This window comes from Xyrauchen texanus, chromosome 37 (genome assembly GCF_025860055.1).
Source record: "Xyrauchen texanus isolate HMW12.3.18 chromosome 37, RBS_HiC_50CHRs, whole genome shotgun sequence".
NCBI lineage: Eukaryota > Metazoa > Chordata > Actinopteri > Cypriniformes > Catostomidae > Xyrauchen > Xyrauchen texanus.
In genome coordinates, this window is record NC_068312.1 from 31892146 (window position 1) to 31909673 (window position 17528).

A 17528-nucleotide genomic window follows, 5' to 3' on the forward strand; every position below is an offset into this window, starting at 1 on the left:
TCTGTCACTTTCCCTTTTTGCTTGTAGACTCTGCTCTGTTCGGGGTTTCTTTGTTTATACAACCGGTGATTCCCCGGAAGTTTGCTATTTTGAATGATCCATGGTCATTTTTTCTTGTTCGTTGTGACAAAAAACATTCACCTTCAGCAACTCCCGCACACGCACTACAGTAACCGGATCTTATTTTCTCTGTGTACGAATATGACGTCAACTGGCACGGGTGAATGATGTATGTATACAATTTCCCACGAAATCTGACCCGACAACTCAAAAATATAAACCATTATTATAGATTTATCAAAGTGCATTTGGGTAAAGTAAATACATGGTTTGGAAGATGGATTTTTTTGTTGCACTCTCTCATTAATAACATTATTAATAAACATTATATAAATTACATACATAGTGTAGCTTTAAATCCATTTGTTCAAACACAATAATATGAGCTGTGGGTGAGAAACAGATCAAGTAATTTATCATAAATTCTCCTCCCTGGCCAATAGGGGGCGATATGCATTAAGACTGTGAATCACCAAAAACAGAAGAAGAGGTGAAACTGAAATGGAGATTGACTGAGCAGGGAGGAGAATTTATAGTATAAAAAGGGGGGCACTATATTGATCTGTTTCTCACCCACACATATCATATAGCTTCGAAAGATTTTTATGTTGCCCTTATGTGGATTTTGGAGCTTCAAAGTACTGGCATCCATTCACTTGCATTGTAAGGACCTACAGAGCTGAGATATTCTTCTAAAAATCTTTGTTTGTGTTCAGTAGATGAAAGAAAGTCATACACATCTGGGATGCCAGAGGGTGAGTAAATCATGAGAGAATTTTCATTTTTGGGTGAACTAAACCTTTAACTGGTAGTGGTAAACCTGCAGCAAATCTTTGGCAACAATAGACAATTAATTTGCCTCTAACGGCAAAAACATCTGTGGCAACAATAAAGAGCTTGCTGTAAAGCTAAATTGCGTGTGAAAATAAACTGTGGCACATTTGTGGCAAGTTTGCCACACTCTCAATTTTTGTAAGGGAAGTCATCATATGTAACAATTACAAACATTAAGTCAACTTTTACTATTTTATACCTTTTAAAATAGTTACCTCAAATTTCTTTACCGTTGCTTTTCCCCACTAGTGGTCATATAATGAGATCTGCCTCATATCCTGTTTACTTCCCAAAGATTGGTTTTGTAAGAGGTAACTAAATGGATGTGACACAAAACTGCCCTGTGAAAATGAATGACGTTCGACAATTTAATGATACCATTAAATGTTTAAGCTTTTGCATCCATAGAAAACTAGAAAACATTGAAGAAAACGAAAACTAACAGACAACATGTAAAAAGGAAAAAACGAAAACAGAATAGAAATAAAAACAAACAAAAAAAAATGTAAAACTATAATAACCATGGTTTAAGGCAAATAGTAATAGGGTCAAAAGGACAAGCTGGATGATAAAATTTTATACAACAGCGCCCTCTTGAGAATACCATCATGGTAATTTCCGCACGAGACCAAAGGAGGCATTCGCCCTTGTTCGGTAAACTACACGGAAAGTTACGAGGAGACCTTCGGCATCGTTCGATAACTTCACGGAAATACACGAGAGATTATCATTCCGCGAGAATGGCTTATTAACGATGCGTGAACGCTGATTGGACTTGATACACACACACACTCTACCGAACTGCTGAGGAAAGTCGACTCCCTGAATGACCACAACGAGATGCTCAAGGATTAAATGAGGCCGTGGTGTAAAAAAAAAAAAAAAAAAAAAAAATTTGAGAGGATAATTAAGAAAGTTTAAATAAAAGGTAAGCCACTTGCATCTTTTTGAGCTTTACAATTATGATGTCAGGTGCAGCAGCGGTATCGCTGTTATCTAGTGTCCACGAACGCACCTGCATTGTTATGACTGCATTGCGCTTATCTGATTTGAACAGTATTATGACGTCTTAATTTATAGTATCTTCTGTTTTTATCTGATGGACGAGATCAATCCGGGATAACCTACTGCATTCTGTATAAGCATAAGGATCGAATGAGTGCCTGTTTTGTCAAAGGTCTGATACTGAGAATGAAATCGTCATATTGATAAAGGAGTGTCAAATAAAAATTACTTTTGCACATATTTGCAGAAATGACGAAAAGTAATTCTGTCTTCAGCTTTTATAAAACCGCATGCAACACAAGCGACTCCCGTGCTTTTAAAAAATGCATACGGTGTTGTTGTACCTTCCAGGTTTAATTCGATTAAGGGATCAGTGGTGGTGTGGGTTTTGGAGAGGTGCCCCTTGTGATCGTTCACGTGGTTTGTATGTGTCTTTAGTTTGACAAGCCCTGTTAATCTGTCCTTATTACCGACCTGACACGTGGTGTGATACTGCCAACATTCTGCCAAGTAGCAAACAAGTGCGCACTGCACACCAGAAGAACACAAAACTAGAATGGGAAAGTTTAGACAGACACTAGATTGTCATACAGTTTGATAGATTGCAGTTGCTCAGGTGTTCTTGATGGTTGGTGTGTTCTGAGTGGTTGCTAGGGCGTAGATAGATAGATTGTTTAGTCTAAAATCAGCAGTTTTAGTTGATCATAAATAAATGAGATTAACTAATTAGAGCCAATAGTAAATAGTGTGTATTGCACTGATGCACATGAAATGATATACTTCAGGGTCTACAGTAGCTGAACAATAATTAAGTCTCATCAGAGTCTGACTATTTTGTATGCTTGATTTCTTAAGGATTTATGAACTATAGTATGTGGTGCTAATTCATTTTTCTTTGCAGTTCACCATGTAAACGCACAGGCTCTTAACTCCATTTATCATGCTCATTCATATAGTCTAAAATCAGCTGGCATATTGACTCATAAATAAATTGGAGTAAGATAATTAGAAAATAGTTCCTGTGGTGTGACATTGCACTTCTGTGGCAAACAGAAAATAAGTGCTTACTGCACACCAAAAGTCCATAAAATAAAGGACTAGTATGGGCGCATAATTTACTTCAAGGTATAGGCGATCAATAAATCAGGCTTATCAGAGTCCGGCAATTATATCTGTTTGGTTTTCCGGAGGATTAGTGACCTACAGTATATGGTGTTGTTGATGCATTTTCTTTCTCAGTACACCACCTTGTAAGGTACTCAGTGATCTCTTTTATTTCTTCCATCAACTTGATGGTCTTAAAACAGGAAGTATACACTAGTTAAAAGAATTGCTCATCCAAAATTCTGTCATCATTTACTCTTCCAAATCTGTATTAATTACTGTTATTATTTGTTTCCATGGAACACTAAAGGAGACATTTAGCGGAACATTCCGTATGTCAAGCTCCGAATATATATATTTTTTAATTGAGAGCTACAGTAAAGGGGAAGATTTTAAGTGAATTATTATTTCAAATTTCCATTCCTCAAACAAAGCTATAATATGTCTTCAGAAGACCTGGAACACAGAACTTGAGTTGTATAGACCATTCTTTATGGTAGATATCTTGTACTCTTTTGTCATTTTTGGAGCTTGACAGCATCAGTCTCCATTCACTTTCATTTTATGACAAAGAGCAGCCTACACATTCTGCTAAAAATCTTAATATGTAATTCACAGGAGAAAGTCACAGGGGTTTGGAACAATGTGAGTAAGCTACATGTTAAAGTTGTATTTTTAACCTTGTTTTTTGGGATAGGATTAAGGAATTGACTGAGCATTGAGTGTTGTGGGTGTGCTGGAGAAATGCTGAAAAGACGTGCTGATTCAACACATCTACAGTCCACTCTGTCCCCTAGCGTTCATTAAAAGTGCTCTCTGCTGCTTCCTTTGTTCTCTGTGGACTTCTACTCACCATCATAATGAGCTGATCAGCGCAGAGCCGCAGAGCGATGAAAAAAATAATGCGTTGTTGCAGGTTTAGTCTGCGTTCAGTTTGCTGAGTTTTGAGTTTTCACAAGCCCCTCCCATCTAAATTGTAACACTGCCTCATTCACGACTTCACAGCTACTCCACTGACCTTAAACATCTTAAACCTTAATAGAATCTTCTTGATCTCTCTCAGATTGGTAGTAGGGTCAAATCAAGCCTGCCGAGATGATGAAAGAATGCCTTCAGTTTCTCATTGAGCCTGCCAAGAAGCTCAAGTTCAGTATTAAGGTACGGTATGCTATTCATTCTTTCAGTCGGTCTGCTAATAATACTCAGTTCTCCAGAGATCAGAGGGTTTCTCAGTAATTCAGTGAAACCCGCTCATCAATATCAAATGAAAACTGATTCATATTGTCATTTTCATGTCATTTCATTCTTAAATTGTTAATACTGTTAAATTTAATTGTGGCATTCTTTTAGTGTAATTTCTGCAAGTACAGTTGGCCCCAAAAGTCAGTCCACATTGAAAATCAATATTCACATTGAACATCCAATTCCATTTAACCCTGGAATTAAAGTTTTGAATCCTAAAATAGAAGGAAGCATTATTATGTAAAGTATGTAGAAAATATGTAAGATTCTAGACTATTATCAGGTCACTAGAAAGAAAATAATATTTGTGACTCTCTCATGCAGGGGGGACACAACATTTGTCATAATTCAATGTTTTTTTTTTTTTTTTTTTAAATAAAGTTTGGAAGGCGTTTGTTCATGTAAGCCTTTCAGTCATACTGTTTAAGCAGCTGATTCTCTCACACCACTGCTGATTTTTCAGGCATCCCTCCAACTCCATTGCTCACCTTTTATAACACCTGTACCAATTATTATTCAAAATTGTCTTTTTAATTATTGCTTTTGTCAGATAGTCCAGGGGGGATCTTAGAGCTCAAGCCCAATTCTGTGCCTGAGATCCTTCATCATGGCACGCCAAATGCATTGACTTTAATGTGCTCCAGGGCTATATGAACCTGTGGACTAATACTTTTGGACCCCTCTGTTTATATCTCTCTTGGTTGAACCATTGTTACTCCATACTTCCCATATCTCTATACAGGAGACCCGAAAGAGAGTGAAACATGTAAAGAAAGAGCCGTTAAAAGAGAGTCAGTTGTTTATTATGGAGCTGGCACGAGAACTCAACAGGATTTGTCAGGTAAGACAAACTTTTTCCTGCAGGCCTATCTCCAGTGCATCTGATCCTGACATCTCTGCAGGAGTGTTGAATGATCTAAAAGGAAGGGAGGGGCACAATATTAAACTAATGAGCTTGGCTCATGAATATTAAATAACAGTGGCAGCTGGTGCTTATCAAAAGTAGGGAGGAACAAACTATGCTTTTTGCTATCTGCAATACTACTCCCAAAAGCTGCTCAAACTGCTATTCAAACAGTGAAATAGCTAAATGAAAATAATTAGCTCAACTTTTTTGCCACAAAGTAGGCAAAATATCTGATTATGAAGCTGAAATAAATGTTACGTCAGATTGAAAATAAATGCATGTGTATCTAGCTATGCACAGTGGTGCTTTTACATTTTATATGCTTAAAATGCAACGTATACATTATAGGCTGTTTGTTGTGAAGTCCTGTCCATTTGAGAGCTTGACAAATCATCATATACAGCCGTGGCCAAAAGTATTGGCAGTGACATCAATTTTGTGTTTCGCAAAGTTTTCTGCTTCAGTTGTGTTCGTGTTAGCAATGGTTACCTCTAAAGAAAGACGTGCAGCCATTATCATTTGCATCAAAATGGCCTCACATGCAAGGAAATCTCTGCAAAGAATATTGCACCTGATAGAACCATTTACCGGCTCATTAAGAACGTCAAGGAGAGAGGTTCAACTGCAGTGAAGACGGCTTCAGGACGTCCCAGAGTGTCCAGCAAACACCAGGACCATCTCCTTCTGCTGTCAGCTACGGAATCGTGTCACCGCCAGTGCAGAGCTTGCTCAATATTGGCAGCAGGTTGGTGTGAGTGCATCTGCACGCACAGTGAGGCGGAGACTTTTGGACAATGGCCTGGTGTCAAGAAGGGCAGCAATGAAGAAAAACATCAAGGACAGGAAATTCTGCAGGAAGTACAAGGACTGGACAGCAGAAGACTGGTGCAAAGTTATTTTCTCTGATGAAGCCCCCTTCCGACTGTTTGGAACATCTGGAAACTCGGTAGTCCGGAGAAGAAAAGGTGAACGCTAACATGAGTCTTGTGGCGTGCCAACAGTGAAGCATCCTGAGACCATCCATGTGTGAGGTTGCTTTTCATCCAAGGGAGTGGGTTCTCTCACAATTCTGCCCAAAACACTTCCATGAATAAAGAGTGGTATGAAAACGTCCTGCAAGAGCAACTTCTCCCAATGACCCAGGAGCAATTTGGTGATGATCTGTGCATTTTCCAGCATGATGGAGCACCCTGTCACAAGGCAAGAGTAATAATGAAGTGGCTCGGAGATCATTACATTTAAATTTTGGATCCGTGGCCAGGCAACTCCCTGGATCTTAATCCCACCTGTGGTCAATCAAGGCCACAAGGCGAGTGGACAAGCAGAAGCCCACAAATTGTGATCAACTCGGAGCACTAATAAGTCAAGAATGGATCGCCATCAGTCAGGATTTGGCCCAGAAGCTGCTATCCAGCATGCCCGAGCGAATTGCAGAGGTTATGAAGAACAAGGGCCAACACTGTAAATATGACTCTTTGAATATATTTGATTGTTTTTGCCAATAAAAGCCTTTAAAATGTATGAAACACTTATTGTTTTCAGTATACCATAGAAACATGTGAAAAAATCTACAAATACTGAAGCAGCAAATTTTGCAAAACACAACATTTATGTCACTGCCAATACTTTTGGCCATGGTTGTAGTCAAGCAGGGCTTCCATGTGGTACAAAAACACTGATTGAAAGACCAATGTTCAACATAAAATCAGATGCAGATTTAATGCAAATAGTCCTCAAAAGCTCCCATAGACCCTCAGAGAAGCACGGCTTCTGGACCAGACCCAAAATGTATCAAATGAACATTGATCTTTTATGCCTTGAATTGAAAGGTACAGGTATCTGCCATAGCTTGAAGCTTTGAATAGCGCTCAATGGGCCATTTGTCCACACACTTTTCTAACTCTCTGTCTACCTTTGTCCCCTTACACCCTTATGAATCTTAACCTCTTGTGTTGATGTCTTTTAGAGATCAGATATCCTGGCTCACATATGGATGGGAGAGGATGTATGGCCTCCGCACACCTGTCGAGAGTTTATTGTGGAGACCGCCAACATTCTGGAGATGAAGGTTAGGACGTGTCCTGTTCTTAAGCATAGTTTAAGAATGATCTCCCTTTAAATTTGTGAGAAGGACTTTGAATTAAATTGGCCATGCCACATAGAAAGTTGAATTGGTGTTTGAATGACAATAACAGGAGGGAGAATTTACTGAATTGCAATTGAATGGAATTCAACACAGTCGCACAACACTAGACGAAAAGGGATAGTTCACCCAAAAATGAAAATTCTCTCATCATTTACTCACTCAATGCCATCCCAGATGACTTTCTTTCCTCTACTAAACACAAATGAAGATTTGTGAAATATCCACTTTCACATTCTTGAGTTTTTTGGCGATTAGCTACTGATTGGGGCTGGTCAAAGGTGGAGATTCATAGGAAAAAAGGACGTAAATTTTGATGTGTTTCTCACCCACACCTATCATATTGATCCTGAAGACATGGATTTAACCACTTGAGTAATATGGATTACTTTTATGCTGCCTTTATGTGCTTTTTGGAGCTTCAAAGTTCTGGCCACCATTCACAAGCATTTAATGGAACAACAGAGCTGCGATATTCTTATAAAAATCCTTATTTGTTTTCAGCAGAAGAAATAATGTCATACACAACAGGGGAGGCATGAGGGTAAGTAAATGACGAGAAAAGTTTCATTTTTGGGTGAACTATCACTTTAAATCCAAGAACAACCACAAAATAGGCAAGAACAGGTAACTTCATAGGTGGCCTGCTTAGGGTTTCAAACTTGTCAACCTGTTTCATGTCGTTGGGCTCCATTTTGAAGGCTCTGTGGTAAATAAGAGCATTCTGGAAAATGGTCCATAAAAAACGTTAATTTATTTAATATAATGAAACATATATAAATTAAATACTCATTTCTATAGGTAGCATTTTAAACGTTCACTATTAATATCATCTAATATTATGTTTCCGGCAGTACCCCCATTTATTATAAAATTATCAGTATATTATATCCACTGTTTCAGCATGATTTTTTTACTCGTTAGATTTTTATTCTACCTCCTTAAATTCAAATGCAGCTGCTGGTTTTCAGGATCTACATATCTTTTAACTACAGGCATTTTGATGTTCATTAGTCAGGACTGTGCATTATATTTAGAGAAAATCCTGCTTTAGACACTAAGTGCCACCGGTCCCGTAGTAAACAGTTGGTCTGTCTATATACCACTGGAGCTAAACTGAGTATACCTCAGGCTGACTGACATAACCAGTGGCTTAAGGGTTTAAAATTCTCTAAGTTTTCAAAGGAACCACTTCTAATCTTGTTGTTTTTAAGTTATAGTCTACAGTACTTTTGTGTCCTTGAGTAAGGCATTGAGCTGTAGTTCGCTCCAGGGTGTCCGTCTCACGGATTTAGTATACTTTTAAAAAGCCTACGCTGTCAGCACATTTTATCCGAAAAAATCAAAGTAATTGATTTGAGTCAGACACAGGCTGTTTATTAAAAAGGTTACTGCGACATAAATGCCAGCTCAAGGGATTGAATAAAACTCTGAAGTTATTGAGGATTATTTGATGAATTATGGATATTAACTAAAACATATGTTGCTAAATTTGAATTAACTGCTTTGGATGCTGTGGTTAATGTATTTAATGTAAGTTGTCCTATTCACCCTTTGTTGTGTAAATTATTTAGCATATTATTGGACCTATGAATTTTATCCTAATATTTAGAAATGTTAAGACATTTGGTTTACTTCTATTTGATGTCCGATGTATGGTAGTCCACCCAACTCCCCCTCTTTCGACCATTAAGCTCAGTCTAATATACATACAACCTTAAACAAAGAACATACTCCCTAACTGCTTCAAAACGAATCCGGTACCATATGGAAAACATTGGGTTTCAGGGTTTCAAATATGGTCTACAGAAGGGATTCAATTTCATAAACTACTAACTGTTCAGTTATTGTACAGATCTGTGGTTAAGTATCATGTTTAAGGGCACAATGGTGACCTGAACACCCTTTGTTGTCAATGTGTCCAATTTCAATGTTGTGCAGGAAAATACAGAGAAGCCCGTGCAGTTTTATTCTGATCTACATCCTGAAAAGCTGGACTGGAAGGGTAATTTGCTCCGCATGCTTGAACAGGGAGGAGAGTATGACATGGGCCCCTCCAAAAGGGTCATTATGGACTGGACGAGAGGACAACGTAACCGACACCCGGTTAGCACCAAGAAAAAAACAGAAAGACACCTCAGAAGATAGTATAGATATATCTACATATACAGTAAATACACTACCCGTCAAAGGTTTAGACACACCTTCAATTAAATCATATACTGTATCTTTATTATACCAGTTTCTGTACAAACCTTTAAATAGAAAGATTTTAAGATCTTGAGAAACAAATTCAGTCAACTTAATTTAATATCAACACATTCTGTGAGAGGAGCAGCTCTTCTTGGCTTGTTCTCTGATTAAGAATTAATATGTTAACCTTGCTATGTTCCTCTTGTCCGACTCTGTTGATTACAAATAACCTCACTGACTGACCTGAGAGAGACATGGAGAACCAGCTAAGCCAACACACACACACACACACACACACACACACACACACACACACACACACACACACACACACACACACACTCACAAAAACTCAAACACACACGTTGACTTACTTTACGATGCTACCTATTAACTATTGTGAGTTTTTATATATATATATATATATGTACTGTATAATGAGTATCATTTAAAAGAACATTAGTGTTAAAACATTGACAGTTTCTGAAGTCTGATGCAAACATTATTATTTTTTTTAAATGTTTTTATCACTTCTTGATGAATAATTTCTCACTCTTCAGCACGGGATCTGGCCAGGTGAGGCAGTGTTGATGATGTTAGGTGATTTGGAGTTGCAGTGGAAGAAGGGTCATCTGTCACATCTGCAGTCTGCTGTGGAGCTGCTCATATGGGTCGTGCTGGGGGAACATCTGGACAAGGTTTGGTGCCTCTAGAATGTTATACAGCATTTAGAGATATTCCAGCTATAACATTCTCAATAGTCCTAAAAAAAATCCTAATTAACCCTTAAATCACAAGATAAATATAAGACATTATAATATGTCTATTTTTTTGGAACATTTAGATTTTTACATTATGACATTATTTTCTTGTCAATTAAGCACATTTTCCCCCATATTCTAACTAATGTAGGATTTTTTTTTTTTTCAAGAAAATAATCTTACAACCGCAAAAATGTTAATGGTCCTAAAATAGCCTTCACTTTCTTGCTAAATAGAATTTCTTTGTTTTTTTTCTTTTGTTTTTGGGGTAAAATATTTGAGATTCATCCTAATAACCTAAATTAATTTAATCTACCTTGGAAAATTTCAATAAAATGCAAATAAATTAATTTGTGATGAAGCTGGCATTCTTAGGAGCAGGTCTAATTTCTGGATTTCTGGATAGTTCATCCAAAAATGAAAATTCTCTCATCATTTACTCACCCTAATGCCATTCAAGATATGAATGACTTTCTTTCTTCTGCTGAACACAAAGATTTTTAGAAGAATATTTCAATCCAAGTGAATGGGTACCAAAATTTTGAAATTCCAAAAGCACATAAAGACAGCATAAAAGCAAACGTATGACTCCAGTGGTTAAATCTATAGCATAAGAAGTGATATAATAGGTGTGGGTGAGAAACCGATCAATATATATATATTACTATAAATTCTCCTCCATATCCAGTAGGTGGTGATATACACGAAGAATGCGAATTGCCACAAAAGAAAGAATGTAAAGTGAAAGTGGAGATTTATAGTAAAAAAGTTCTTAAATATTGATATATATTATCATATCACTTCTGAAGGTATAGATTTAACCACGGAGTCATACGGATTACCTTTATTCTGCTTTTATGTGCTTTTGGAGCTTTACAATTTTGGTACCATTCACTTGCTTTGTATGGACCTACAGAGCTGAGATGTTCTACAGATCTTCATTTGTGTTCAGCAGAAGAAAGTCATGCACATCTGGGATAGCATGAGGGTGAGTAAATTATGAGAATTTAAATTTTTGACTGAACTATCCCTTTAATGCAAGTAATTTGACATTAACAATTACATTCAATTGACATTTAAACTTTTTAACAATCTAATCACAAGCGCCACTAAAATTGAGCACAATTGTTTTTGGCAGGAACTCATTCCAAGACTGTGGCTGGTACAAAAACAAAAGACACAAAAGATCGGTGAGCAAATAGATTAATTCCTCAAAATGCTTTACGAATGCTTGTCACAGACTTGACCTGAATTCTGCTGACTTTGATAAAACCTTCTACCTAACTCCTCATTAGAAAGTGAATGGAAAGTTAGCTAAACTATTCAGTGAGTTTTCTGGTCATCTTTTACAATTAAGCTTCTCTTTCTCTCTCTGATCTTCTTTAGGTTGCACTGGCTACATTCCACACACAGGTAAGAAATTATTTGGTTAGGTCATCGACTATTAATCATTTAAAGCAATTAAAATGTCCTGGCATTCAATGTAAAAGCTTTCTATTATTTTATCTAGTAACACAGAACTGTTTGTAATTTTGCAGTGTGGAACTGGATATCTGATGCTACAGGTATATGCCACTTTTCAGTGTGGTGGAAATGTTTTTGATAGTTAAAGGAGCCATAATATGCATTAAAAAAGAATCACTAACGATGTTACTGTTTTAGTTTTTTGACCATTTAAAAAAAAAATACTTTTTTTTAAATAATATTAATATTTACCTTTTATATTTACATAAATTATTTAAAATATTCCAAGTAAAAGCATAAGACATACATCTAATAACCTACCATTCCATTGCCCTTTTTTACAGTGGAGGTGACCCTTGACCCAGAAACAGCCAACCCTGCCCTGGTGCTGTCTGAAGACTGCAAGCGTATGCATTGCGGTCTGGAGCGACGTGAGGTTTCCAGCAGTCTTCGACGCTTTGACGGTTGGTGGTGCTGTCTTGGCTCAGAGGGCATCTCTTCTGGTTGCCACTACTGGGAGGTAGAAGTGGGCAACCGTGATTGGCGTCTCGGGGTGGCCAAGCAATCGGCCCTCTGCAAAGGCTATGGACCACTCAACACTCAGAGTGGATACTTTACCCTCCGGCTAGAGAGGGAGTCGGAGCTCAAGGCCCTGACAGTTCCAGCTACCTCTCTGCCCCAGTCACTCATCCCACAGAGGGTTGGAGTCTACCTGGACTACGATGAGGGGCAGCTGTCCTTCTATGACACCCAGAGGCGAGCGCACATCTACACATACAGTGAAAGATTCACAGAGAAGCTTTACCCGTTGTTTGGGACGGTGGAGATGGTGCGAGACCTGGTGATCAGGCCTGCAGATGTGAGGGGGCGATGTCTCTGTAAGGGCCCGTGCTTGTTCTGATTAAGCACATAAAGCAAGATTGCACCGTTCTCACACACATGCACATACCTTGTGTGAATCCTCACAATGGACTGGGTTTCACTAATCATAATTGTTGCAACATTACGTTTCAGAAATAATAAAGAGAAATGAAAACAATTAATCTGCATTTTGTTGCATGCAAAATAATAGCTCAAATATATATATTGCATCATATTTCTGTTGTAATGAGTAGCTTCAGAAATGTATTAGTTCAAATAGTAAAACTCAATAACTTGTGATTAACTGGAATGGGTTGTGCAGATTTTGTGGATTTCACGGTGCTATTCAAAGGGATCACCTTTGCTATCCAATTTGATGCACCTGTTTTGGTGGCACTCCAGATTAATGTCCATACTGCTGGTTCAGTTGGGTTGTGCAGTTTTGTAGTACTGCATAACCCTCAACAATAACATGGCCATGTCAGACACAAGAAACAGACAGTGGTTCATATAAGATCTATCTTGCATTTTTCCTGAAACATTTGCATAGCTGACAATAAGTAAATCTAAAGCATAATTGCGCAGTTGTTATTATTATTAGACAGTTACATGTGTGGCTCCAAACTAGGCTTTGTACAATGAGCAAAAAGTGTCTCGTAAAGGCTAAAGAAAGGATTTACATTCACAATAAAGAATTAAAATGGGACGGCATGTTTTCTCTCCAGTCAGACACGGTCAAAGAAAATTGACAGAAAATTCAGTCATCATTTACTCTCCCTATGTTGTTACAAACTTGTATGACCTTTTTTTTCTTCCATATGCATAAAGTTAGCCTCCGTCACCATTCACTTTCATTGTAGGAAATAAAGATTAAATGAAAGTGAATAGTGACTGAGACTAACATACTGCCTAAAATCTCTTTTTCTGTTCCAAGGAAGAAGAAAAAAGTAATACGGGTTTAAACAACATGAGGGTGAGTAAATTATGACTGAATTTTCACTTTTGGGTGAACTATCCCGTTTGGCTTTTTTCCATGTGCAGGTAATGATAATAGATGCTAAACAATTCCAACAAGGGCTAATTTAGTCATACTAACCATAGCATGAGTGCTATTATTGAATCAAATGAATTCTTGACTTTGCAGAAACAGATATTTTAATCAAGTCTTGGATTTAAAGACATTCAACTCCACATTTGTTTTGCAGTTAATTAAGAAAGCTTCTAGAGGGCACTCTCAGAACTTGTACAGTAATGTTCCTTTAATCAATGTAAACATCTACTGAAGCATTTCAGTAGATACACTGTGTACTAAAACATAACATTTGCCTTCTTATTTCTAATAAACAAAGCTGACACACAATGAGTCAACTGTGGTAATGTGATTTATTTTTTCATTAAGTGCGGTGAAGTGACAAGCACAGTGAAGAGTTTTGCATACTACAGAATTATATTCATTCAGTTATTTGTTCCAGCTTTGAATATGATGATGAAATACTATAATATAAAAAAATCTGAAAAATCTGTAAAAAAAAAAAAAAATTCTAAGTAAAAAGTACTATTTACGTAGATTATTTAATGCAGTAAAAATTTAATTTAGAAAAACAGGTTAACCGGTGATGTTGATAATAATTTTCAAATTGCCTTTAGTGTACAAACCTGGCAAACTTCATACTTCATAATGAAAATACAGCCACAGGCCTCAAGCTAAAACAGCACATCTTGCAACCAGACAATAAAAAAACTCAGTAACATATTTACAATCCTCGGGATCTAGTCCATATGCATGCACTCATATGTTGCAAAATGTTATGCAACTATCACAAGTAAAAATAGGATTTAGGGGTGAAGAAATATTAATCAGTTGAAATTCACTTTGCAAATTAAATGGCATATGGCATATTTTACGTGAAAAATACATTTGAAAGAAAATATCCATTCTCTCAACACTGCTAAAAAGAACATCATGGATTTCCATGCTAGTCCAAACTGGTTTATGCTGGTCAAGATGGTGGACCAGTATGGCCATACTATTGACCAGTAAATTGAGCTGGTGAAGCTGGTTGACCAAGGCAGTCTTGCTGGCTAAGTTAGTTAAGAAGACAGGTAGCATCCAAAACGCAAAGTAAACTAGTGACCAGCTTTGATGGTTTTTAAGTAGGGAAAATGTGATGCAAAAAAATTATAAAATTCCAAAGCAACACCAATGATATGAACATCATGTAATGAAATCTGCCGAATCAAACCTTATTAGCCCAGGTTAACATAATCAAACTCAAATAAGCAACAGAAAATCCCTAACCGTTTCTCATTGTGTGCACATTTACATATTATTTCGCTCAAAAACATGGTTTGATACCAAAAATGTTAACAAATACTTGGTTTGAAGAGAGCAGATTACAACTAAACTAAAAGGTTTTAAGTCTTAACATTCAACAAAGTATCAAGGCTTCCAAGACTTTACAACAGTAATAATCCAAGGAATCCAATAGCTCAGCTAGATTCATGTACACAATGTAATTCCTTACAGAAAACCAACATGTTGTGCACATTTGCCCAGTTAACTTATGGTCCGCACTTCTCTTTTAAAATGTCACTTAGCTACCTTAGAGTGTATATGCATGTTACTCTGTGAGGTCAATTAAGGCAATAGTGGTGAGATCAGATCTAAAAGTACTTTCTCTCCACCTTCTTCGTGACGGTGCTGCTGGACATGACTCCCCTCTGCACCATCTCTACCTGTCGAGTGATGGAGCCGCCCGACTCTGTGATCTGCCTGCTTGACATCATCATCATACCATCTGAACACAAACAAAACAGTCACTAGTGTTTACTCAGAATGGTGTAAAAATCATCCAGTGAGCGGCAGTTCTCACTGTATGTTCTCATTGGGAAAATTATCTGTAACTAAGTGCCACTTTCGATCTAAAAATGTAGATTAGAGAATCCACACAAGTTGCACTACTTAAAAGGAAGCTTGAGTTTTTTTGAATCATTACTGAATTGATCAATCAGTTGATTTGTTTGTATTCCGTCTATATTATGTGTGGTGTGTTGGTACCTTGGAACTCCAAGGGTTCTGTGAACATGGTGTGAGAAGTGATCTCTGTAGGTAGGTTGAAGACCTCCCTCTTAGTAACTGAATGACTGCTATGCTGAGACATGGAGCCTGATAATGAGAAGAGATGGAAAAGGTGAGGTTTCAACAAACAAAATCTATCCCCTTAAAGTAAGCATAAAACTTTACTCGCAACACATTCAACTTTCAAAATTTGACCTATGTTGAAATGAAATGTAATATAGTGGGAAACAATATAGGGTGGTGATTGAATATCCAGTTCGATTTGAGTTTATCATGACAAGTAGGCTATGATTTTATTTGTTTATATTAAAAATCCTTTCAGATGCATGGAAAATTGATGCATTTTGATTCAAGTTTATGATTTTTTTCCACTTCAGAATAAAGTGCACAATAAGACCAAGAACATAATTTAAGAAGATAATTAGAGACATATTCAGTTTTCATGATGGATTTCAAATCTGGACACCGTAAAAATTAAAAAGCTTTTTAAACAGTGAAATAAATTACATAGCATGTGATAAAGGGTTGTCAGTGTCATGTCACTATCTCTTGCATACCCCCATCCTGGGATTCGATGGTAATGATGCCCTCTCTCTCTGGCCCAAAGCCTTGTGTGGTCTGCGCTTGAACTTTAAACTTGTACGGCATGTTTTCTCTCAAGTCAGACACGGTCAAAGACGTCGCAGAATTGCCTTTCACCTGGAATGAGCGAAGATCACCTGCACCAAGAGACCAAAGATTGAATCTTAACCAGGTGGCAACTGAAGACTAGAAGTCCAGAGAATCTTTTCTTTCATGCCAAATAAAACAAAGAGAGGATCATGGTGTCTGACCTCCTCCATGCAGCTGATCACAGGTCACCACGTAGCCCAGGATGTCCCCATTGGGTTTACGGGGTTTGTCCCAGCTCAGCTGTAAGGTGTCTGGGCTTAAAGCTGTGAAGATCAAAGGTCCTGGAGCACTGGGAGTACTGAGAGTGAACGGAGACCCTGTAAAACAACATTCACAAGTTTTAGAATGCCGAAATAATACATACACATTTTGGGGAAAAGATGATTTGTGTTAGTGATAAAGCTTTTAAACAAAAAGCGTTTATGATGAAATACTCAACATTATGGTAATAGAACACAACAGTGACAGCCTTATTTTTCTACTGCCTAGATTTCAGAAGTAATTGAGAATTCTCAATTGAGGTGCAGTTCTCATTTCCATGGTAACAGTGACTTCTCTGATTGGTAGATTCAAGGAGGATCTCTCTTCAGGATCATTTGTAGTCTAGTTCTTCATTGGGGATTCAGCTATTAAATATGATGGCTGGTCTAATGGTAGGTCTGTTCTGAAAAGTGTTTCCACTTTATTCTAACGGGGGTCTAAACGAGGAAACGGATCTGGGATGAACTTCCACCGGAATTCGTTCTCGCTAATGTAGGCTGTGGTCATTAGACCCCGTTTACAGCTGGTATTAGGATGTGATTCGGATGAACCAATGACAAGTGATCAGCACTATATACAGGTGTAAATGGGGTGCAAACCCTTTTGTGATTGAATCACAAAAAAAAATACAAATACAAAAAAAAAAACATTTGAAACGCTGTGACCACTTTCACAGCGCCACTCCTTATCTGTCAATCAACCACTGTGCTAAATCAACAGTTTAAACTGTTCATAACTGTTCAATAACTGTACGATCTGTAAAATGGAAAAAGAGCTCACATATATGTGTCCTATTTTTCTCGTCTGACCACATGTGATCGGATCACCCGAGATAGATCTGAAGACTGTGATGGATGTGCATTAATTACAATACCTATTATTCTTAAAGAATAGAGCTGTTGGAAAAAATCGTTTCAGCGATTCATCGAGAATTGTTTTATA

The 17528-nt window shown here is 37.4% G+C and overlaps 2 protein-coding genes across 2 annotated transcripts in view; one reads left to right on the forward strand and one right to left on the reverse strand.

Moving 5' to 3' along the window:
• The first annotated feature begins 1702 nt into the window (after positions 1-1702).
• On the forward strand, positions 1703-13758 carry LOC127631065 (E3 ubiquitin-protein ligase TRIM17-like). The gene is made up of 10 exons (XM_052109028.1): positions 1703-1822; positions 4067-4161; positions 4988-5086; positions 7119-7220; positions 9237-9401; positions 10049-10186; positions 11388-11439; positions 11636-11662; positions 11788-11814; positions 12058-13758. The coding sequence occupies exons 2-10, from the start codon at positions 4099-4101 to the stop codon at positions 12612-12614; spliced, it is 1230 nt and encodes a 409-aa protein (XP_051964988.1). The 5' UTR covers positions 1703-1822; positions 4067-4098; the 3' UTR covers positions 12615-13758.
• A 169-nt stretch (positions 13759-13927) lies between these two features.
• Positions 13928-17528, reverse strand: part of LOC127631064 (integrin beta-4-like) — a 33222-nt gene continuing 29621 nt past the window's right edge. Inside the window, exons 39-42 of the mRNA XM_052109027.1 lie at positions 16487-16642; positions 16211-16372; positions 15633-15740; positions 13928-15372 (exon numbers count right to left, since the gene is read on the reverse strand). Of these exons, the coding sequence (XP_051964987.1) occupies positions 15239-15372; positions 15633-15740; positions 16211-16372; positions 16487-16642 (560 nt within the window). The 3' untranslated portion in view covers positions 13928-15238. The remainder of the gene's footprint in view (positions 15373-15632; positions 15741-16210; positions 16373-16486; positions 16643-17528) is intronic.

Coding starts and splice junctions, on each gene's coding strand:
- LOC127631065 (XM_052109028.1), top strand. CDS start 4,099: ATGATGAAAGAATGCCTTCAGTTTCTCATTGAGCCTGCCAAGAAGCTC. Junction 7,221..9,236: donor CCAACATTCTGGAGATGAAG/GTTAGGACGTGT, acceptor AATGTTGTGCAG/GAAAATACAGAGAAGCCCGT. Junction 9,402..10,048: donor GACAACGTAACCGACACCCG/GTTAGCACCAAG, acceptor CTCACTCTTCAG/CACGGGATCTGGCCAGGTGA.